General features: G+C 51.2%; 10 protein-coding genes across 10 annotated transcripts; 5 read left to right on the forward strand and 5 right to left on the reverse strand.

The window, feature by feature from the left end:
- Nucleotides 1–498: 498 nt before the first annotated feature.
- MIND_00533800 (Pantothenate kinase) lies at nt 499–1,962 on the reverse strand (the record flags this gene model as incomplete). The annotated part of the gene is made up of 3 exons (XM_037362123.1): nt 499–1,348; nt 1,425–1,775; nt 1,832–1,962. The coding sequence occupies 3 exons, from the start codon at nt 1,960–1,962 to the stop codon at nt 499–501; spliced, it is 1,332 nt and encodes a 443-aa protein (XP_037222415.1).
- Nucleotides 1,963–2,446: 484 nt separating this feature from the next.
- On the reverse strand, nt 2,447–4,028 carry MIND_00533900 (Pantothenate kinase; the record flags this gene model as incomplete). The annotated part of the gene is made up of 4 exons (XM_037362124.1): nt 2,447–2,601; nt 2,652–2,933; nt 2,976–3,909; nt 3,957–4,028. The coding sequence occupies 4 exons, from the start codon at nt 4,026–4,028 to the stop codon at nt 2,447–2,449; spliced, it is 1,443 nt and encodes a 480-aa protein (XP_037222416.1).
- A 485-nt stretch (nt 4,029–4,513) lies between these two features.
- Nucleotides 4,514–6,054, forward strand: MIND_00534000 (Hypothetical DUF1295-domain-containing protein; the record flags this gene model as incomplete). The annotated part of the gene is made up of 11 exons (XM_037362125.1): nt 4,514–4,568; nt 4,619–4,689; nt 4,733–4,754; nt 4,802–4,972; nt 5,023–5,034; nt 5,087–5,100; nt 5,148–5,288; nt 5,342–5,362; nt 5,411–5,463; nt 5,503–5,546; nt 5,588–6,054. The coding sequence occupies 11 exons, from the start codon at nt 4,514–4,516 to the stop codon at nt 6,052–6,054; spliced, it is 1,071 nt and encodes a 356-aa protein (XP_037222417.1).
- Nucleotides 6,055–6,064: 10 nt separating this feature from the next.
- On the reverse strand, nt 6,065–7,105 carry MIND_00534100 (Pantothenate kinase; the record flags this gene model as incomplete). Its single annotated transcript, XM_037362126.1, has 5 exons — nt 6,065–6,096; nt 6,144–6,262; nt 6,311–6,693; nt 6,742–7,004; nt 7,057–7,105. The coding sequence occupies 5 exons, from the start codon at nt 7,103–7,105 to the stop codon at nt 6,065–6,067; spliced, it is 846 nt and encodes a 281-aa protein (XP_037222418.1).
- A 266-nt stretch (nt 7,106–7,371) lies between these two features.
- On the forward strand, nt 7,372–8,766 carry MIND_00534200 (uncharacterized protein; the record flags this gene model as incomplete). The annotated part of the gene is made up of 1 exon (XM_037362127.1): nt 7,372–8,766. The coding sequence occupies exon 1, from the start codon at nt 7,390–7,392 to the stop codon at nt 8,764–8,766; it is 1,377 nt and encodes a 458-aa protein (XP_037222419.1). The 5' UTR covers nt 7,372–7,389.
- Nucleotides 8,767–9,660: 894 nt separating this feature from the next.
- Nucleotides 9,661–10,223, forward strand: MIND_00534300 (uncharacterized protein; the record flags this gene model as incomplete). Its single annotated transcript, XM_037362128.1, has 4 exons — nt 9,661–9,718; nt 9,768–9,882; nt 9,934–9,946; nt 10,002–10,223. 4 exons carry the CDS (start codon nt 9,661–9,663, stop codon nt 10,221–10,223), a joined length of 408 nt encoding a protein of 135 aa, XP_037222420.1.
- Nucleotides 10,224–10,805: 582 nt separating this feature from the next.
- Nucleotides 10,806–11,856, reverse strand: MIND_00534400 (uncharacterized protein; the record flags this gene model as incomplete). Its single annotated transcript, XM_037362129.1, has 5 exons — nt 10,806–11,004; nt 11,061–11,305; nt 11,354–11,606; nt 11,653–11,745; nt 11,798–11,856. The coding sequence occupies 5 exons, from the start codon at nt 11,854–11,856 to the stop codon at nt 10,806–10,808; spliced, it is 849 nt and encodes a 282-aa protein (XP_037222421.1).
- Nucleotides 11,857–14,486: 2,630 nt separating this feature from the next.
- On the reverse strand, nt 14,487–18,406 carry MIND_00534500 (uncharacterized protein; the record flags this gene model as incomplete). Its single annotated transcript, XM_037362130.1, has 5 exons — nt 14,487–16,299; nt 16,358–16,584; nt 16,634–16,708; nt 16,753–17,147; nt 17,200–18,406. The coding sequence occupies 5 exons, from the start codon at nt 18,404–18,406 to the stop codon at nt 14,487–14,489; spliced, it is 3,717 nt and encodes a 1,238-aa protein (XP_037222422.1).
- Nucleotides 18,407–19,243: 837 nt separating this feature from the next.
- MIND_00534600 (uncharacterized protein) lies at nt 19,244–20,057 on the forward strand (the record flags this gene model as incomplete). The annotated part of the gene is made up of 3 exons (XM_037362131.1): nt 19,244–19,371; nt 19,416–19,578; nt 19,623–20,057. 3 exons carry the CDS (start codon nt 19,244–19,246, stop codon nt 20,055–20,057), a joined length of 726 nt encoding a protein of 241 aa, XP_037222423.1.
- Nucleotides 20,058–20,516: 459 nt separating this feature from the next.
- MIND_00534700 (BHLH domain-containing protein) lies at nt 20,517–21,496 on the forward strand (the record flags this gene model as incomplete). The annotated part of the gene is made up of 3 exons (XM_037362132.1): nt 20,517–20,628; nt 20,683–21,180; nt 21,228–21,496. The coding sequence occupies 3 exons, from the start codon at nt 20,517–20,519 to the stop codon at nt 21,494–21,496; spliced, it is 879 nt and encodes a 292-aa protein (XP_037222424.1).
- Between the last annotated feature and the right edge of the window lie 838 nt (nt 21,497–22,334).

Raw genomic sequence — 22,334 nt, forward strand, 5'->3', positions numbered from 1 at the left:
CTGTACGGTATAAGTAATATAATAGCTCGACCCTTGTCGGCGATGCCTCCGTTTCATTCGATGACAACCTTTGCAACCTAACCTCCCTCAGGAGGCCAAGATGAGCATAAGCCAGGCCCGCCAGGCCAACTTCTCATCAAAACCTTACTTATGATATCGGAAAATAGCACCACATCTCGCAGTCTAAGCTGATGCGCGATTCTATGGAAATAAGCGTCCGCCATTTAGTAGAGTGCATTTCACGGTGTCTTTAGCCCCAGCCCGAGCAGGCTATCAGCGCTTCTGGACCAACCCTCTCCCGCCCGCGCTTCCACCCCCAAAGCTCTTCTCATTCACTCGAGGTTTGCCCGATTCGGTGGGATCTGTGAGATCTTCCCTCGCTCGCAAGAACGTTCTCAATCGAATGCAAGACTAGGATTTTAGATGCGACTAAAAGTACAGCTTGAGTTGTGGGTACTTTTGTGGTTATAAGGTCAAGAATAAATATGTAAGGTCAAGTCAAAAGGTCGTCGCTCGCTGGTGGAACGACAGGAGGAGCAATGCGTCCTCGTAGGGCACGGCGGTGGGCTTATCGTCCACGGGCATCGCAAAGTCATGCATTAAAGGGACGGTAGGTGACGATGCTGGCGTGACTGCCTCTTGCGCCTCTTCTTCTTCATCGCTAGAATGGACTAAACGTCGCATCCAAGCTCGGGACCGCTCAGCAGCAGCCCTAGCCTCTTGTAAGTCATCAGAACGCGAGCTAGTACCACTCGAGCTTGTCGCTGATGGGGGAGGTGTTTCTGACCGCGAGGGAGACGTAGACGAGGAGAGATAAACCCGCTCGCCAACGACACTCCCTGCATAAGAGGAATGGGCTTCATCATCACTCGCTGCACCGCTTGCGATGTCAGCGAGTCTCCGTCGTTCTCGCTTGGCTTTTGATTGTCGGAGATTCCGAAACCAGTTCGAAACCTTGACAAGGTCCATGCCAATCTCCCGTCCTAATGCGGTTCTTTGTTCGATGGTTGGATTCGGGGTTTTGAACAGCAACCGACGAAGGCCCTCAAGCTGAATCGAGTCTGGCCGACCTCGTCGCTGAGGATTGGTCATAGAGGATGAACCATATGGAGTTTTGTTGCGGGGGGACGAGGACCGTTGACGTGGGTAATATTGATCGTCTGATATAGGTCGGAGACTTTCTGAGCCTACGAGTGATGGATGGCTTGTTGCTGGTGGCAGAGTCGTAATGGGAGGCAGCCTCAAAGATGGTGGAATCGCTTCCGATAGAGGAGGAAGGTGGGCATGGTGGTCGTCTTGGCTGGAATGGTGTTGCAGCCTAAACCATTCTTTGATGGTGGAGTGGTGCCTGTGAAAGCATATGCTTGGTCAATTTACCGAAGCCAGGGATCATAACAAGAAGAAGGAAAAAAAAAGATGCTCACACTTGAAGCCTATCTGCTATCATCTTGGACTCGTCGCTGGTAGGATATGGGTTTCGCAGTCGAATCTGATAGAGTTCCTCGACATGGGCGCGAGAAAGGTGTTGGGCGGAATTTGGATCAGGAATATATTGACTTTGATTAACCGGCTGTCTATGATCGAGCTGTACCTGATGGAGGTCTCGGTCGTCGTCGTCTTCATTGGGGACAGGATTATAGAGGGGGGGAGTAGAGGAAGAACAAGAAGTCGTGGTTTTGCGGGAGGTTGAGCTAGGGTGGTCATAGATGCCTCGTGGCTGCTTCTTCAGTGAGGCACGCTTGTTTTGAAAATAAGTGTTGACGCTCTTTGTTTCTCTAACGATCCATCGGTTTAGCATGAAAGACAAAGAGTCGTGAAAGAGGTTACGCACAGTCCCAAAGCTAGCGCCAACTCTGTTCGCTGGGCCAGGGAAGGGTGCTCTGTCTGATCGTAGAGAGCATTGAGGGCAGCGAGCTGGACGGCGCTGTGACGATGGCGGGGCTTTTTGGTGTGGTCGGACATGAAAGGGAGAGGAGAAAGAGATGAATGACAAACCAAATTTGCTTCACAGGAATGGCAGCAAGGTATATTGGGGTTTTAGTGATCGTGATGAATCCGTTTCCCCGTTTAAAGCAATTTCAGCTGCAGCTGTTATGGCATCCGTGTGTTTCCGTCCTTACCCGTGCCCATCGAGAAGCAGTCTTCAGCAGTCTTCTGGCTTATTGGTCACCCCCGTGGCTGGTAGCCTCTAAAGCCGATTGATTCTCAGGCGGAATCAAGATTACGCTGCTAGGGGGAAAAGCCTGCGCCACACAATAATAACACCCGAGCGATAGATGATACCATTCCAACGTCCATATTAGCGTTCAATGATGCAAGTCAACTGCCGGGAGAGAAAACAGCTGAAATCTTTGGTCGTGGGGAACAGGATCCGAGATGCGTCATGACAAAATTATATAGCCTTAGTGGCTGTCCACCGGCATCTTATTGATACACCGAACACAAATTATTGTGCGTCGTCAGACTCGTCTCTTGTAAAATTCTTCATCCACGCCCCGATCGACCCCAAGAAGCCTTCGTGTCGAAGGAATAACGCGCGCTTCGTGCCTTTACTCCAGAACCGAATTGCATAAGACAGCGTTGCAATCGTCGTTGGGTGACCTAAAACCTGAGCTTAAACAAGATCGACACAAAAGAACAAGGTTACCGACCTCGGATAAAGCAGCCACCAAAGTATATGCGCTCGAGGTTGTATTTCTCTGCGTTCATATACGCAATTTGCCCGATATTATTCGAGACAGCATAGAGCAGACTCCGACTGATGTCTTCTGCAGAGAATTTCACTTTCTCGCCACCCTTCTTGAATACCTTGCCAAACGAGCTCGCAATCATTGTCGACTTGAGCCCCAGCTTGCTGTAGTCTTGGCCGTAGATGTCTCCAACAAGCATGTCCACAGTAGCGTTATCACCGCCTTCTGAGAACTTGAGCATCTCTATAGAGAATTAATACGGCTAGGAAAGAATCGGCCACTTACCATCGAATGTAGTTGCAGGTGTGAGTAGACTAAGCAGACCCCACAGCGTGCCTCCGCCAAGACTTGTTCCGCTTACACGCTCAAACTTGCCATCTTCGTCAACCTTGATGATTGAGACGCCGGAGCCAATGTTGACCAGTAGACAAGGGAGCTGTGGGGTCGGGTTGCTCTCGAAAGTGACCGCGTAAGCAGGTGGGTTCGGACTTGGTCGTTCGAGCACGACGCTGACATCAGCAGCAACATCTGGCGTTTTGCCAGCCGACACGCTCTGTATAAGCTCGTCAGAAAAGTAGTATACCTCGTCGGGAATGAGGGTGAGGAACTTGAGGCCCTCGATAAGGCAGTCCATCTCGTCCTCCCGCCTCACTTCCACCGACAATGTCCCGCGAAAGAGCTCGTAGAACTTGTGCGCCCCACCACCAGTCGCCATTATCTTCACCCCACGACGCATCTCGTCTATCGACACGCCGTTAACTTCGGCGGATCGAGCAATGAGTGATTGGATGAACTCGACACAGTCCTCGATCGCGTCGGTCTCGAATCGCTCAAAGTTGAGTGACCCGCCAGGGAAGTGCTGGACTGTTCTTCGCAGAATGGTGTCGCGCATGAGGGAGCCATTGGCCAGTCCAGTCAGGGCATCAGCATGGAGTTGGGAGTCGTTGTGTAGCACAAGCGGTGTCAGCGCGCCATGCCGTTTTGGTGGTGGGGGAGAGAGCGTATTCGAGTCGTCAGAGGGGGAGCGGGAACGTGGACTAGGGGTGGAGAGGTTACTGGGAGTGCCACTGCCATGAGTAGCGATAACCGACGGAGAAGATGGTGGTTCGGGCGAGCGGGTAAAGTAGACGACTTTGGCCAACGAGCCGCCTACGTCGACAGCAATGTGCGAAACGGGCTCTATGTAGTTGGGGAGGTAGATGCCTCTACTGTCTCGTGTCTATTCCAGGTTAGAAAAAAGGCCTCAGAATGGTGATGATATCGTACCTCTGGTGATTCTTCGGAGAGAATGACTGCCCCGCGAGTGTCGACATGAATAACTTTGGCCGATGGAAGCATTGAAGAAGCTTTAGGTTCAGCAGTGGGTCATTGGACGGGAGTTTGGGGAGAGGAAGCGTTTGGGGATCATACCACAAACAAAAATTGCAAGACATGGATTTCTCATCATCGCTTCCCGGCCACTCCATGAACCGGAGCTAAGAGTACGGACAACAGGTAATGAAACAACACGGAAATGTCTTGACCATTCGATTACGTCGGAGGGAAGAGGGAGGGCATTTTTGTCGAGCTCGTGGTAAAGCAAAAGAAGAAACCGGAGCCCGGGCCTTCCCATCCATGTAGACAGGTCTTCACCCAACTTTTGCCCACTCTGCGATTTTCGGCTTTGCCCACTTCTATTTTCGACACTGTTCAATTATCATGGTGACGAGCTCAAGTGTTTTTGCAGCCGTCATACACCAACGGGTCCGATCTTGATCCCGCGTTTCTCATCGTCAACGCCAAATGTAAAGGTCTCTCATTTCAGACCCTTCTCTCTTTCCGCCATGCCTGTCTATGCCCTTGACCATTTTTACTTGCTTGTGTCTCTCCTGGTGACTGGTGGGCTTAGAAGCAACCCACCGAAGCCCTCACTGACAGCCTACCAACAGTCGCATACCAGTTGACTGGTTTCGCCATCGCCTACACTCTTCAATTCGACAAGATAACAGATTTAACCGGAGTATGTGAAGAACGACCAATATTCCATGCTTTGAACCTCTTAGGGCTCCAATTTCTTCATACTAGGTGCGTTTACTCGTTCTGCTTCCCCTCCTTCGCTCATATTCGTATAGCATTGCTTGTCTTACTACTCGGTGGGACCTACCAAACGCGAAACATCATCGCAAGCGTCTTTGTGCTTGTATGGGCCGTCCGCATCGCCTCTTTCCTTTTCTACCGTGTACTCAAGACGGGGCATGATGGGAGATTCGACGACATCCGCAAGTCTTTCTTCAAGTTTCTTGGTAAGTATGCTCTTAAGCTGAATGCTTTACTTGGTCGTTGACTTTTGCAGCTTTCTGGATAGGTCCTGCAGTAATCTGATCTTCGAACTTTGCTGACCTCCGACCCTCTGTTAGCACAAATTCTTTGGGTAGAAAATGGTCAAATATCGTGGTCTTCAGCACTCACTGTCTCCAGGTCTGGACGGTCTCGCTACCAGTCATCATCCTGAACGCGCCGGCTGTGTCGGACGTCGCTCATGGTGGCTCCAGTCCTAAGTTTGGGACCGCAAGGGACATCGTTGGTGTCGTGATGTGGACATTAGGATTTCTCGTCGAGGTCCGTTTATCTTCTTGTTTGTTCTCGTTGAGTCCTGACGCTCCACGTTATAGACTATCGCAGATGCGCAAAAGGTTACCTTGCATTGTCCAATACACCGCTTGTTCGCTGATCTCTTCTAGTTTCGCTACAAATCATCTCCAAGTACTTCGAAAGACAAACCCATAAATGCTGCGTCTCTTCCCAGTCCTCTTCTTTAGCTGACTGTCTTTAGACAGGCCTCTGGGCATGGTCACGCAACCCTCAATATTTTGGCGAGTGCGTGTTAACGTCTTGTTTCTTCTGAGCAAGAGTAACAGCGTGTTTACAGGATGATATGCTGGTGGGGCATTTGGATACTGTGCTTATCGCCAACCACCAACGGCTCGCTACCAGCGCGATCACGTGCTGCACAATACGCGTCAATTCTTTCACCGATCTTCACCGTTGTGTGCGTTCGCCTTCGTTGTTTGTTGCGCGATGTGACCGTGGTTGCAGTATCCTCATGTTCGGCTCGGGTATGCCGACATCGACCAAACCACAGGCAAAGAGATATTACCTCAAGAGCTATGGACCAGAAGCCAAGCCAGAGAATTCCACCATCTGGGCCGAATACAAGGAGTACCTCCAAAGAACGTCCATATTGATTCCTCTCCCTCCTGTGATATACGCGCCATTACCCGCATTCATAAAACGGACTCTACTCTTTGAGTTTCCGATGTATCAGTTTGACGAGGCAACGGATGGGGAAGCGGCTGTGACAGAGGCGAAACAAAACCTTATCTAGCACACGTACGCTAAGTAGTTCCAACAAACCACCACTTTTCAGCTAGAATCGCTTAGATATGCAGTGTTGCAGAAACGAGTTGGACTGACAAGATTTGGGAGCAGGAGGACCCTCCCCGGCTCCGTGTTGGGTTACAGCAAACGCCTTGTTTTCATCTGCATCTCTGATCTGAAGCAGCCTGGACGAGTTGCGAATAGTGACATTTGTTCTGATGGGTAAGTATTAGACTAGGCGAAAGAGAATCAACAAAACGCACAAATCAACAGTCTGCGACGATCCCAGAACCAGCCTTTTCCATGCATCATGAGAAGACCGCACTATATCCCGCGCATATTCGGCTCCTTTTGCCTCACCGCCCAAATCAAGCGTGTTCTGGTCTTTGCCCTCTGGCAGCTTGTACAGTCTGAACCACTCTTTTGTTGAGGATACGATTCCCGGGAGGTGTTGCTCGACGTCTTTGAGAGAGCGGAGACGATTTGCAAGTGGGTCGGTGGTGTTGATGACAAGTAAGGTCCAGCGCAAGATGTTTTCGTCGCGGGGAGCCAGAACGCCAAGAACGCGGACTTGTACTATGTCGCCGATTTGGGATATGCGCTCGCCAATTTCGCAGGCGTGCAACGGCGCATCCTCAGACCATGTCTGTAGAGCATTGGAAGGAAGATGGAGAAATTGGGGATAGTGACTGACCTGTGGTAAGCACCCGTAGTTCCAGACATAGCCGTGGTGGGGAAACACACTACGGACGAAAGCTGGCCGGCCTTTGCGCGACATGGTATGTTTGATTGGCGCAAACGGCTCCTCTGCTGCGAGGGCCATCTTGGCCGAGCTCCAGCGTGGACATTCGACAATCATGTTCAGTATTAGGTCGCTTGAGGCCGAAGAGATGGCAAGAGGGATGTCATGTAGGGCAGAGATGGTGTGTCCATTGAAAGAAATAAAGGCTCGGTAATCTATTCGATGTTAAGCAAGACAAAATCTTTATCGAGGTTGTACTAGGCGGACCTTGAGTGCCAGGCTCTCCAACAGAGCGTGTTGAGTAGGAGGAGTTCATGGGATTTGGTGGGATCAGAACTGCAATGCTATTCCTTTCCCCTAGCTAAGTCAAGGAGTTGGCGGCTGTCGCTATGGATGAGCTTTCAAGTCTAGTGGCGTTCCCGTAAAGATACCTCGCATCGAGCGCTGAACAAGCAGCACAATCGCTCCTTGCGGGACGCGGTCACGTCCACTGATGAGCTTCTCACGATCTGCCGAGCCGTCACGGGTGACGCGATTTCCTTTTCGGAAGTTTTACGGTTGATAGCCTCGTGTGGCTGACCTCATTCACTTCCTGCCGCCATGTCTGTGCAGATATCATCTCCCAAGGCCCCGCGCTCATCCCATCACCGCCGTTCCTCATCCACCCGCTCATCTCCCCGGCAAAACCGTGTCAGGTCATACCCCAGCCCTCGCAGTCCCACAACTCCACCGGAATCCGAGTTTGTGGCTGCATCGCCATTTCGAGCGACGGACAATTATGCTGGACCATCTACCCCCGGGTTTGTCCCAGAGAATCTTCATGTCGCTGACGAAACCTTCGACATCGATCCGACAACGGGAGTGTTGGATGCTGCTGGGGAGACATACCAACCTCCAATACCGCCTGCTGGACGAAACAGGTTCGTTGGTGGATTTGTGGGCGGTATTAAAAAGGCATGGTGGCAACGTGGAAGACCGCCCGCAGACCTCGAAGAGTCCGTTCCGTACCCGGAACCGGCCATCATCCATGACGGAGAAACTCAGTACGAAGCATTGTCGCCTGAAGAACGTTATGGCCATGAAGCGCATACGCCCTACCCAGAACAACAATACCTTGAGGATATCCATGAAGAAACCGTTGAAGACCACCGTCCAAGTCACGAACGGAAGGAGTCCTCGACATCGACTGACACGATGCACCAGAACTACGAGGGCACTACCATTGTCAACCACGAGCCTTTCCAAAACCAATACGGTAGTCCGCAGTTCTATGAACCTCAACCTGGCCCCGACTACGCCAAAATATCGCCTCCACGATCCGAAGCCTCTTTGGGATCGTATATTGCCCGAGTTCAACGATTCATCAAAGCCATTAATGACCTCCCTTGGATTTCCTCCGACCGTGTCACTGTGGACTACATTCCTCGTGGAGCCCGTGAGCAGATGGCATTGGAATCAGCAATGGGGAGCTCTATCGGCTCCCCACGTCCTCGACCCAGGTCACGTGTTGGCAGACGGACAACAGTCTCATGGTATAACTCAAATCAGCCGCCAGGATCGGTCGATTTGCTCGCTGGCAGCACTCCCCTTGATGAATTCGGGCAGCCAATAATGCCCAAGGAAATCCCACTCAGTTTCGCGCCGCAGTCGCCTGCAACACAATATCCTTACACCTCTCCTGGCGCAGGCTTGGTATATGGGAATAACTCGCCGATACCCGTACCACAAAGCCCTCAACGATCCCCTCCACCAATGGCGGGTGCGTTAGGCCCAAACACACCTAAAGGAACGCCCAGACGAGTTCCTCCGCCAAGATACGACCCAGACATTGACGGGCCCCCGGGATCAGGGACTTATCGACTACCTGGCTCACCACGTTATGCCATGGGTGGTTATGTGCCCTATGAGCAACTTGGGCCGGGGCAAGCCTACACGGCGTCAACGATCAGCTCTGTGTCGCCAAGTACAAGGGGTTAATGTTACTTAATTATTCCCCGCCATCTATTTCGCTCTTGCATAGGCCATGGACCGAAGTTCAAGTTTGTATTCCTTTTTCACTGTACTCTTGCATGTGTCTGCGATATCTCAATGGATGTAGTTGGTGACATGTCGACATGTCTTTAATCTCATGTAAGTAGCTTTCTACTGAATATTTTTGAAGTATACGAGCATATACTTGAGCCTATAGGCAGATGATATAAATGCTAATGAATACTATCTAAAATCGATCTAATCTGGGGTGACTTTTGTGACACTCCCGTTTTTTCTACCACATGCTTTCTTCCATCTCAACTTCGATGCGGACCTCCTACTACGGCATGTCGTACCTGTAGCCTATCCCGAAGGCATTGGGAACCGGGGCATGTCGTTTGGCTGGGTGGTTGTGGCTAAACTCTCATGTCGACATTTGGGTGCATACTCCGCTTTCAATGGTCCATCCTATTGCTGCTCATATTTTCCCATTGCTAATCGTGGCCACAGTTCTTTTTTGAATCTCGATCTTGGAGCCGGCGATCGTGAAGAAACACATCTGCTACTTCCGCGGTACTGCCACTGCACTCCCTCTTTCTTCTTGACCACCATTGACCTGCCCACATGGTCAGTCGATAACGTCCTCCACTACTACGCCTTCCACTCACTTTCTTCCAGCTGTGGATTGCCGACTAGCAAAGACCGACTGCTTCGTTGTGGTTACAATTGCCTTATGCATTAGACCGAGCCACTTTGCACCGCCCGGGAGCCCTGGAAGTGACTTTTCCCATTGCCTCAGAATTCTCACTCCACCATCAACATGGACTTACATGCGGACTTCCAACGACCTCTCATGCCTGTAGAGGGCCTCCAATTCATCTCGAACGCTTGCCTGGCCCCATGATTACTCTACAGTCTTGGCTGGTCAGTAGCAATGTCAACGATCCGCTGCGATCAGGTAGTCGAGTTTCCTACTGCGCTTTTCTTTCTATTGCTAACTGTGGCAGCAGATTTCTGGCCTTTCGTCACTGGGATCCGAACCTTGAAACATACGATCGTGAAACCTCCCGCGGTACCGCCACAAGATTCCCTCTTTCTTCTCTACTATCACCTGCCCACTCGGTTAGTCCACCACGTCCCCCACTGCTCAGCCGGACACTGACCTTTACTCAGCTGGTGGAATCAAGTTGGTGCTCTCTCTGACTAACAACCACCGATTTCAAGTTGACTTGAACCCCAAGAAACCTTCGCGGGGCTCTCTGACGCTTTCCAAGATCAATAGCTGCAGTCCTTTGAACATGGCGCTTCCGCAGAGATCTGACATGGGCGACAACTATTCGGGGTTTGCGAGTGGACTGGCATGCCATCCATCACGTGATCGGGTGCATGGGCCACCTGCCACTCTCAACTCACCTCGTCTTTGGTTCGTTCACGCTGACTTGATGAAGCTGTTGGCCCTGTGATTGCGGGACTTACTTTGGTAACGCTGCAAGCTTGGGGTCGCGCAATCGTATGCTTTCGACAAAGCTTTCGCCTGGTAGTTGCTCCGTTGTTAGCCACGGGCGGCCTTTCTGACGGTGTATCCCAGGGCCGTTCTTTCCGAGCGCGATTTAAAAGCGCAGCTGCAGTCCTTTGAACATGGCGCTTTCGCAGAGATCTGACATGGGCGACAACTATTCGGGGTTTGCGAGTGGACTGGCATGCCATCCATCACGTGGTTGGGTGCATGGGCCACCTGCCACTCTCAACTCACCTCGTCTTTAGTTCGTTCACGCTGACTTGATGAAGCTGTCGGCCCTGTGGCTGCGGGACTTACTTTGGTAATGCTGTAAGCTGGAATGGCATTCGACGAGGTCGTTAATTGGGCAAGGTTCTTCATGTATTTGCCAAACTTTCAATGATGATGTTTTTCGGATACAAATCTACATAAATCATGCTCCTCTCTGTTGCCGACTACCACTTATCCTTGTTGATGGTTTTGTGCTGATGTTTTGGCCCTGGTTTGACGAGGCTCTCGTCGTTCTCCTGCTTGGCAGTGAGTGTCATCATAATCGAAACGCCACACTGTCACTTGCCTTGTCATCCTCATCGTGTTCAGCCCCCTCCGACACCGTGACCTCCGACTCGGACTCCTCCTCAGAATCCTCCCACTCGGAATCCTCCATCTCGGAGTCCTCTGAATCCACAACTCGTCGTCTTTGCATTGTCGAATTTTCGATGAGGTCGTTGAGAGAAGGGATACGACTAAGCAAAATATATCAGTCTGGCGCTCTCAACGCAAGCAAATGAATGAATCGCACCCATGCACTATCAGCTCCACCGCGCTGCTCACTAGTCGCGCCATCCTCCTCCAGACCTCCGTCTGGTCTCCGAGGCATAATGTCGAAAGAACGAAGTCGCCCAGCGTTGGATCGTCCGGCTCGGGAATTGCCTGCGGCCACATCCGTGCACCGCGCGCGAAGGCTACGGCATCTTCAAGTTCAATCTGAGAAGGTACAAACACCGTCGCAAGAATGTGACGGTCCATGACTACGCTGCAAACCAACTAAGCAGGTGAGTTGCGAAACCATTTCCGAAACGACCAACTACTCACGCTAAGCTCGGTCTCAAGCATGTTGTGGGCGGCGTCGATTTTGCGTCGGCCTTGAGCAACCAACGTTATAAGTCGGCATCTTCCCAACTGTCGGAATCTCTCCGTGATTGACTGGCAATCCATCTGGGGAATCTTGACGTGTTTCCACATATCCTCATCGACCACAATTGGCCACTCTACCTCCGTCGCCTTTCGGAATGTTTCGAGAAGGACGGTGCAGAGGAGCCTATGCGATGCCTCAGTATATGGGAAGCTAATCAAATCAGCTCACGATACTGCGAAACGAGGGCGAAACATACCAGACGTACGCAGCGAGCTTTTGTGGGTCGTGCGACAGTTGTACCTTGCCGAGCGGTATCACCACAGTTGGGCGGGGCGTGTTGCGATTGCAACTGGAGACATTCAGTACACGGACGAACTCGACGGCGAGATCGAAAAACGCACAGAGGGTTGCTCGCGTTGAGCGGCGAGGTGATTGGGACAGCGGTAGGGGGAGGCGGCATTGTACCAGAGGAGGATGATTTGGGAGGCGAGGACAAGAAGGACACAGTCGAAGAATAGTCGAAGCGCGAATGGGGAAGAGAATGGCGCAGCAATGGGTTCGAACAAAAGAAAGAATGTGGTGGTGGTCGTCGCAGACCAGGTTGGAATCGTTGTAAAACCTGGGCCAGCACGGGAATATATACGGCCTCACGCGATCGACGTCAACATTTACATCCGCGCCCACGGGATCAAAACATTCATGCTCTCTGGTATCTCTTTCTCTTAAATCGGGCACGCATCGAACGCGAGCGTTGTTTTTCAGAAGCCAGGAAGCTTATAGCCGGATAAGGCAAGTCTTTTACTGCATTGGGAGATGATACATCATTCAAGTTGGTAATGTCGTGCCAGGTTCGTATACATGGGGCTCCTTACTGATATTTGTCGTTGGTAGGTATGATTATCAACTACTATACATTCGGCAGTCGTTCAAGCAGCGAATGCGGCAGGCAAAAGTTTCTCGTAGTCGGGGTACCAAAGCCGGCTATAGACAGTTTGAGACTCTGAGCTCTGGAAACACCAGAATGGTACGCACTTAATGGATCCCAGCCTTCTGCTGCATCAAACGCATACTGAAATCGCAATAAGCAAAAGAAACTGGAAGAGAAAGAGAATAGCCAGTTACCGTTGTCGCACGACAGTCCCAACCCGAATTAAGCAACTTGTCGATGATCGTTAAAGTTCGTTTGTGGTTTGCGAACCAATAGTTATAGGATCCAGTTCCTTGGAGCTCCCTCAACTCGGACTGGGCATTCCATAGCCACTTCCATAGTACTCCATACACTTCAGGCTTGCCAAGCTCTCAGAAAGCAGACTGACAAACCGTTGGCTCGTGCGAAGTCGATCAACTCTATTTCTGTGGACTTCAACGACAGTTGAGGTTGTTTGCCTTTGTGCGAGCATGTATAGGCAAGGAAGTGGCAGTCGTACTTATTTAAATAACGTTGTGTTATCTAATCTAATCTACGTGTCACAGAAGTGACACCACATTTTTCCTTTCGTTTTGGTCTTTCAGACTCTTTCCAACTCCGACTTTCTTTCCAACGCATGGAGTGCCCATTTTGTGCCCCGAAGACAGCTAAACTTGAAAGCAGTCGATGTTATGTTCAAGCTCAAGCGCCGGACTAAGGACTTGTCGGACTCGGATGTTGAGATACCAGCCTACGTGTTGGTTGGTCCGAAATGTCAGACCTCTCACCGCTTTTTTATCTTCTCATTGATAACGTTTGCAGTAGATTCCCTTCCTTTTCTCGACTCTGAATCTTGTCTTTGAGAAACACATCTGCTACCTGCGCAGTACTGCCACCACACGCTTTCTTTCTTCTTGACCACAACCTGCCCACATAGTTAGTCGGCCACATCCTCTACTATTGCGCCTCATACCAAGTGTCTTCCATTTGTGTGGATTGCCACTCTCTCCGACTTGCAAACACTAATTCATCGTGGCTGCAGTATGATTTCGACCTAGCCACATTGTACCACCTTGACCTGATTGATCTTCTCGTTTCCTCGACCTTCTCAATCGACCATAACGAGTCATATGCGGACTTCCGATGACTTCTCATGCTTGGACTCGTCTGCCTCTCAGACATCTTCAACAGGGAGACGCTGCCTAGGACGGGTCTCAAGTCCTTGTTGGTATTGATGTCAATGTGCCATTCTACATGAAGTGGTACCACGGACTGCCTTTCATTGCTAACTGTGTCAGCAGGTTTCCTGCCTTCGGTCATTCGAATCTGAATCTTGGAACATGCGATCGCGAAACATGTCTGCTCCTTCCGGTACTGCCACAAGAGTCTCTCTTTCTTCTTAATTGTCACCTACCCATATGCTACTGAGCCTTCTCCTCACTTTCCTTTAGTTGCACATGTGCTAGCGAAAACGGCTTCGTTGTGAGGTCAAAGGCCTTGTAAGTGAACTCATCCCTCTGTTTCCTCGACCTTCCGACTCCAATATCGAGGATGGTTCACGAGCGTTTTTCAACCCGGAGACGAACGACACCCCGGCTGCAGTCCTTTGAGCACGGCGCTGCCGCAGCGATCTGACATGAGCGATGACCATCCTGGGCCTGCGAGTTCAATCTTTCAGGCATGCCATCGGTCACATGATCGGTGCATCCATTGTTACTCTCAGCAGCCGCAAGCTGCCTTGTTGTTCACACCGGATTTGGTAAAAAATACGGTAATACTGCCTCCTCAGAGAGCTACCGAACCTGATACCGTAGATTTCATAGCCAGCACCCCCTTTCCTCCGACAGTCATGACTACTTCGTACATATTTCTTCTACCCTTTTGCGTCTCACTAATAACATATCCCAGTTATGGCCTGCTGGAGTCGAATTTTGGATCCCGCTTCCAACTTAATCGTTTGCTAGGCGGGTTCGGTACTCCCGACTTTGAGCGGCTCCTTGCTAGTGACTGATAAATGTTTTCATCTTTTTTTTTTCGCCTGCTTTTCCAAATAAGGAGATCCAGAAATTCCTATGCATTAGAAAATTAGATCGTGCGAGGTACAGACGGTATACAAATGGTGTTAGCGAAGCGAAAGAAAAGCGACTACCATGGATGCAAAGCAAAAGGATGCTGTCTACAAATCACGAAATATGCTCCGTATATGGAAAGTTGAGAGCCCCGCCCATCTTGGGAGACACGATCTCGAAGCCCGAGGTATCCAAACTCGTGCTTTCGTGTGTGTCTTCTGACGTGTGCGATTGTGCAATAGACACAGTTGACCCCTGAGTACGATGTCGCCTCGTCGAGTCCGTGCTCATCTTCGCACTCAGTCGTCTCCGCATAATCGCCGCCGAGTTTGGCCGTGTCCTAGAGGATTGCTGTTGCTGTGACGGTTGACTCGCTCCAGCCAGTTTAACGAACTGCTCGGGCAGTTTCGGGCTTGGCGGAATATCCGGCGGGAAAACCAACGGGGAGTTTTGGGTTGGCGGAGAAGAAGAAGTTTGCGACCAACTTGGTCTCCGTCCCGCAAGACTGGCACGGAATGTCGATGCTGATGGAGTTAAAGGAGCAGGCACGGCTGCTCCGTTCGTGGCAGGCTTCAATTTCAATATTGACTTGCGAGCTTTGTCCTTTTCTGACCCTGGTGGCGGTGGAGGGCTTGCTGGCATTGGTGGGGGAGTCGTAGCAGTGGGTGCCGGAGAAGGAGAACTTGAGGGATGAGTCGATGCTGCTGATGGCGGTCTTGACGGCACTGAAGACGTCACAGAGGGGGCACGCATTGGTGTCATCCTTGTGGGATATGGTGATTCTTGATCCCAGTGCAACTCGTCGCCAAATGGCCGCCTAGGCGGGCCTGCTTTCGCTGCAACAATCGGAGCACTATTGGCTGACTGAAGCATCGGTGGCGGGCGATTCATCCCCATATTGCTCAGCGCTGGATGTGTTGGGGCTCGTGGGGGCATTAGTTGTGGGGGTGGTTGTCCTATATGTTGCATTCGAAGCTCATCCTGAGATGGTCTTCGTTGTGGGGGAACCAGTTGCGGTGGGACAACGGCAGCCTGAGGAGGCGGTGTTCGTGAAATCGGCGCTATTTGATCCAATGTTTGCGATGGACGACGAGTTGGTAATGGAGGCTGATCCATAGAAGGGCGTGGCGAAGGCCGAGGTGATATTCGTGGAGAAGGCGGTGGTTGCTGCTGACCAAAGCTAGGAGTCAATGGTGTCCTTGGAACTGGTACATCGACATCAGGGAACTGCATCTCCTCCATTGATGGTCGATTGGGCCTGGAAGGAGGCGCCAACGGAGAAAATGGATTCTCTGGAACTGCGGGTATTGACCGGTCTTTCGGTATCGAAACCGAGTTCTTCTGGCTTTTTCGCCACAGATTTTTGATGCCCTTAACGCTCATAATGGTCGTTCGGTTTGACTGCTTTGCAGCTAGGGATGATGCATCGCTGTTGGCAACACCATTAATGGAGTCTGTTGAGAATCGACTTGAACTCTTGTCCGATACAGACTTTTCCGACGATTTGCGTTTCACATTGACCGGCGGCTCAGGCGATGCGGGGATAACTACTGGTGATTCCCAGTATGCACCAGATGTTCGCGAGCCAGGAGGAGCCGTCGCACTCGAAGAAGAACGTCCGAAGGGATCAGGCGAAAGCGGTATTAATGGTGAATTTAATGAACTCTTGTTTCCAATCGATGGAGTCATGGCAGGATATGCTGTTGAGGGCTGCTCTTCAGCAAGCTCCCGTTTCCTCACTTCTGTTTCGCTAGGCGCATTCGTGGTCCCACTGGAATTGGTGCCCGCACGAAACCGCTTGGGGACTGATGCACTGACGCCGTTGACAGCAAGCTGTGGAGGAGATTGTTCATTTGTTGGTGGTCGCTCCACAAGAGAGCTGAAGGGTACTGCTGGCCAAGCAGCCTGATGGGAGAGGTCTTCTTCTCTGCAAGAAAGAAAATCATCAGTTATAACACTCATATTTGACCAAGTAAAGGACATACGAGTCCGATTCCTTTGGCTTATCGGGATCTTCCGGCAGGCGGGGTGTCGGAGGAAAGACATCCGCGTTGGAAAGGGCACGGAATACTTCGGATGGTGAGATTGCGGATTGCGGAGAGAATCTTGGCGGTGAAAGTGTAGGTGAAGTAGCGATTTGAGCCAGCGTAAGCTTCTGACTGTCTTCTAGGAGCTCTGTTTTGAGCTGCCTCGGAGAAAATTGTGCCAAGTTCTGCGTGACGTATTGAGTCTCGACTAAAAACATATGACTGGGCACGTACCTTCTCGATCTCGTCCAGCTGGGCACGCATAATGAACTGACTCTTACGTCTATCATTAGGATCGTCGTTGTCAAGCTAAAGTGTGTCAGCGATAATGATCAATACTAATAGGCACCCACATCGTCTGAAGAAAACCCAATGTCCATATCGTCATAAAATCCTCCCTCGCGCCTATCTGGTGCCTTTCGGGACCGCTCTTCTGATGACGGATCATGTTCAGAATCAAGATAGGGTAAAATTGTTCGGCCTTCTTCGTCCGTAGGCGGAGTTGCCCCGTCGCTGTCGGAATCGGGAGCAAGAGACGGAATACGAGCAACGGGAGTTGCGTCGCTTGGAGGCCTATGTAGAATAAGTGGTGTTGGAGGACCGCGTCGTCGGGAAGGAGATGACCGGTTTGACATTGCAGGAATATCCACGCCAAGATTTGGCCGCCCAATCATTTCGACAAATTCAGAATCATCGGAATGCTCCCCCTCAAGATGCGGATTATGAGGCCGAGGGCCACCTCTGGCATCTACTCGAAAGAAAGTGAGCATCGCAGAAATGAACACCAAAAAAATGCTAACCTGTGTCCTCATCGTCAGCATCGGAATCGGATTCATTCATGGATTGAGGAGATTCGGAAAAAGGTAGATAACGAGCTCTGGCCGCAGCGAGCGAGTCAGGAATACTGTTTCGTTTGCCCTTGAGCTTAAACGGCAATGGGGCCGTTCTCCGTTCAGCATCATCTGCGCTACTTCCTGCTCCAGTTTCGCTTGTTGTCCTTGCTCGTTTAGCATGGTTCATCCGCCTGCTGCGCACCCATGGGTCATACCAGCCAGCACGTCGTCGATCGATGTCAAACTCGACTTTGGCAAGGATGGGGATGAGTGAATCGTTGCCAAGACCTGGTAAATCAAGCGAATCGGCTCGAGAAGTTGCTGGTGTTTCAGCTTCGCCATCGCCATCCGCATCGGATATGGAGCGCGAGGACGAAGACGGGGGTGCGGACTTCGTATTGAAACGAGGAATGTCGGAAGTGGAAGACGGGGTGGTTGGGGATGGAGTGAATGGGTAGGTAGGTTGGGGATGAAGGGCTGATGATCCAACAGTACCGTTTGTGGAAATTAATGGCAATGGGTACGCGCTGGACTGGTGTAGATAGGGGCTCGAGCGGCCAGCAACACCCAAACCAAGTCCAAGTAAAGGTGGTGCAAGACCTTCATCACGACTCTCTGACTTCGCCACCCGAGCCCACAGGTGCCTCCAAACCTCTTCGGACAGTCTAGGACCTGGGGGCTCGTCCTCTTCTGGATATTGTTTCGGTTTCTCTGAGGATTGGGAGACGAGGTAAAGAACGAGTCCGGTTGTGCTTGGGAGTGCATACTCCTTTGCAATGGCCCCGAGTTGCGACTGTAGAGTTGGATGGAAGGGGACGAGAGTTCCACGCCTGAAATGGGTGTGGTAGCCAGATGCGGTGGAGGGTGGTGGTGTCAAATCCGAGTCGAACGCGTCCGAATCGTGAGGTAAGTTGACTGGCGGAATTACATGGAGGAGGTACTTGGATGACGACGCAAATGCAAAGGAAGTGGCGGTAGATGGCGTTGGAGATCGTCGGTATTGGTCCAATGTGGTATTTGAACCGTTGTATGAAGGAGACAGTATGGGTGGCGGGGCATGGATGGCGGGAAGGGGAGTTGAGACACCAAGGGCATTGGCTAGTCGCGCAAGTCGGTGAGGCGGAAGAGGGTTCTTTGGAGGGGCCCATTGCTGAACAGGCGTAGGGTCGGACATGTAGTATGTTGGAATGAGCGTTGGGTTAGAACATGAACAAACTTTGATCCCGTTTCACCACCAGATGCCGGGTCTCTGATATTCAGTAGAGATAACCAACGGCGGACTGGAGAGGCCGCACTGTATGAGTGGGCGTCGTTGGTGTCGGGGAGGGTTGGGGTCAGGCTTGGGAGAAGGCAAAAGACAGCCGAAGAATTCGATCAACATCCTGATGCTCTTCTTCTCCTTCTTTGCTTCTACCCAGCTAACTAGCTTACTACGGCCAACAAAATCTCTTAAAACTTAAACCCCACACTCAGGGCCTTTCGTCGCCACACGCCTCAGTCCCCCCAACACTAAAGTGCTTTTTTTCGTCTACATCAACCAATCAGGGCAATTGTTGTTTTCTGCTCTGCAACTTTGGCACCACAACCTTGCGACTGACAGGACCATGCCGCCTCTGTGTTTCCTGCTCCCTGTCTCCAGAAGATGATAAGGACGCCCTCAAATTCGTCTCTTATCAGTCATTTGAACACGATTCACCTTCATCCCAAAGCTCTCTCCGGCGGGCAGACCTCAGCCTCCTTTCCGCCGAAATACCGTTATCCTATTCTTTTCGCTCCTGTATCATGATAGCTCCTCGAGTCCTTCCTGCATTTGGTATTGAACCTTTGTTTTCCTTCCTATTCTTTCATTCGCAGTCGTCTACCTCAGGCTTTTTTATGTCGTACTTGTGTACCACCGCACATGTGTATAGTAGTCTCGTGTCCCTTAGTCTAATAATTCCAGCATTTCCCCTGACTGTGAGGGTTTGCAACGGGAGCAAATCTCACCAATTTTTCTTTGCCTTCAACAGTGATGCGCAGTTCAGCATTTCTACTGCTATGCCCGGCCCTAGTTATTGCAAACACTGAAATTGTCAATTTTGCAGCAAACGCGGCAGCAAACGATGTCTCAGGGTTGTTGTATGGACGTGAACTCGAGTGGTATGTCTGGTGACCGAAGGAAATGGATTAAGAGAGAATCCTAGGTCATGGCTGCACCAACGGACTACAACAAACTGGACAATGACGCCAGCACCCTTTGGGACGCCCTTAACAGCAGTCTCAGCTGCCCACGAACGGTGGTTTGTAGTTGACCTACCCAAACGAGGAGCAAAGAAGTTCACTCTCAGGTTGTCGTACCCCGCCTCGGTTCGCGTGTTTTCATCGTCCTATCTTTTCTGAACTGCAAACAGAGTCCAACAGACTTTTCTGTTGCCATTTTCGACCCAGCTGACGCGTTGATTGCTCTTTCACTCTCACCAGCAACCGCTAGCGGCCCAGCTACACGTCGGAAATATGCTCGGATACGTGCTGTCGATACGGGGGTCCTCACACCTCCATTCAAACCACATTCCTCGCGTCTTATCGAGTTATTCTACAGTGTCTACTTTCCTGGCTTCTACAGCCAGTCGCCTGGAAGATCAAACAAGACTGACGTTCAATTTGTTCTGACGCTCGAGCCATTATTGTTGGGCGTGCTTCCGGCATCGTTGGCACCGCTTGCCATTTTCAGCATCATTCTATTGGTCGTTGTGGCAAGGACGATGCTTCCGAGGATATCGAATGGCTTGGAGAATGTAGCGGCGGAGGCACGGAGGGAATTGGCTGAGAAGATGAAGACAGAGTAATTTGTGACACAGAGGAAGCAGAAAGACAAAGTCATATTTCCATATACGAGTATACATCATCATATCCGTGGTGAACGGCGGTGGCCAGAGAGTTTAGCTGACCTGTGAAAGGAATGATGAGAAATTATATCGCAAGACGGGAAGAGTCAAAGAGGAAAAAGGAGAATCAGAGAACCGAATTCGACAGCGGCGGCTCAACAAGTCCAGTGAAGAACGAGGAGGCCTTCAGCCGGCACTTCCTAAATTGCTTCGGTGGAAGTCGTCATGTACAGACAATGGTAGGACAACAGGGCGAATAACTCACAATAGTGGTCGTGGTCGAAAACAAGAAATTTTGGCGACATGTCACAAACGCCACACTATGTGACATCAGATAATGGGACAAACAAGCTTTGGTTTCTTTTTCTAGACCAGCTTGACCCACTTTTCTCTTTTCCTTACGACTATCACGACCCAGACATGGAGCACCCCCAGGACGCTTACTCTTTCTACGGCACAGACGGCCACGAACAGCAATACTATCCAACAACCCAAGTGAGCCCTTACCATCAAGTCCATCCCCAGCAGCCGCGTGCGTATCGCATTGTAGCCTCGTGTTAACAGCAACTGCTTAAGTCTGTCTCAGGCCACCATCAGCTTGACATTCAGCCGCAATTCCACACTTATTCATACTACTCACAACAAACTCAACCGCCCTCACCGCATGTCGAGCCTTCTCCACCGCCCTCTCCAGAGCAGATGTATTCCGACGGCCCAATCTCGCCACAACTTTCCGGTTCCGACACTTCTGGAGACGGTATTTACTCTCCGCAGGCCTCTCCCACTTCTTCGCGTGCAAACAGTCTCGTCCAGCGCCATGGTCGTCCCTATGACCCAACCCCCTCACCAACTGGGTCCCTTTCGCGACGAAGACGCGGTCGAAGTCACGGGGACTCTGATGACGAAGATTTAGGATACGGCTACCAGGAGAACGTCGCCACAACCCGCAAGGAGGCCACCAGACAACAGCGAATCCAAGCCGAACAACGCCGCCGCGACGAACTTCGTGACGGTTACGCCAAACTGAAGGATGTACTTCCAGTGTCTAACCAGAAGAGCAGCAAGGTCTCGCTGCTTGACCGAGGTGCGCCTGCTGTCCATTGTTCTTTAATCGGCTCATCATTCGATTAGCTACCAACCACATCACTGCACTCGAGCTCGAGAACAAGAATCTGAGCGAGCGCATCGCGTCACTTGAAGAGGAAATTCGTCGCATCTCTGCCTTGAACGCCAAATTCTCTGGTGGCTCCCTTGACACGCCTTCACCTGGCATGTATGAGCGGCCACTTTCTCCCCCTCCCGAGGTCGCTACCCCTATGATTTTGCCAGTCGTTTCTTCTCTCGCTGGCGCGACAGGCGACGGCTCGACGGCATCCACACCTTCCGACAATGGGTATTGATTGATTGGACTCGATGACACGACGACGATAGACTCTTGCTCCTACTCACCCGCCCCGCCCCGCCTGCCTGCTTTGCTTTGCTGTTGCTGCTCATGAAATCCTGGTTTTCACAATTTCTTTTCCGCTCTTGTATTTTTATGGTGTCGACGGATTCAACAAACAAAAAATTGGAAGGATACTACTGATGCGACATAATGAGAGACAAACACTGGGACCAAGACCACGTAGTGCTGTGTGAGCAAGCCTCACCCGGAACGCGTGTTCTGATGTCGTTGATCGAAGTTCTCCTGTGTGGCGCATTCTGTCGTTTCTCTCAGGCAATCCACCTTCCATGGTCGAATCGAGGGTCCTCTTCCTTGGATCTTCTTTGTTCTGGGCCAGTTCAAACTCCGCCCACTTTTGCCGTTCAACGCCGACAATCCGTTTGGCCGTCGCTCCACTTTTTTTCTTGCACATAACCCCCGTCGCCAATCTGATTTGGCTTTGACGGCTCTTCTTGCTACGCACACACACGTTTTCAGCACCACAACCATCCACAACACTGCTGCGATCTCGGTTTTCGGTTTTGATGGGATTGGGAACATAGCCCCCGCTTTTTTGCTGGAAGGAACGAAGGAGAAGGTTGCTGTCGCTGTCGCTGTCGAGCTCGCCGATCGGTACAGAGTGTCTGCTCCGAGTGGACCCTCGGACCATCGATTGAACTCGGAGCAGAGGGCCGCTTTTGCCTGTCTTGCGGCTTTCGCAACCTCAAAACCTATCGATAGCGACAATCGATGGGTAACACACTCCGACACCAAGTTCTTCCATCAAAACTTTCCTTGTAAATGATTTCCCTGTC

This window comes from Mycena indigotica, assembly GCF_014461135.1.
Source record: "Mycena indigotica strain 171206Taipei chromosome Unknown Mind.scaff0004, whole genome shotgun sequence".
NCBI classification, from domain to species: domain Eukaryota; kingdom Fungi; phylum Basidiomycota; class Agaricomycetes; order Agaricales; family Mycenaceae; genus Mycena; species Mycena indigotica.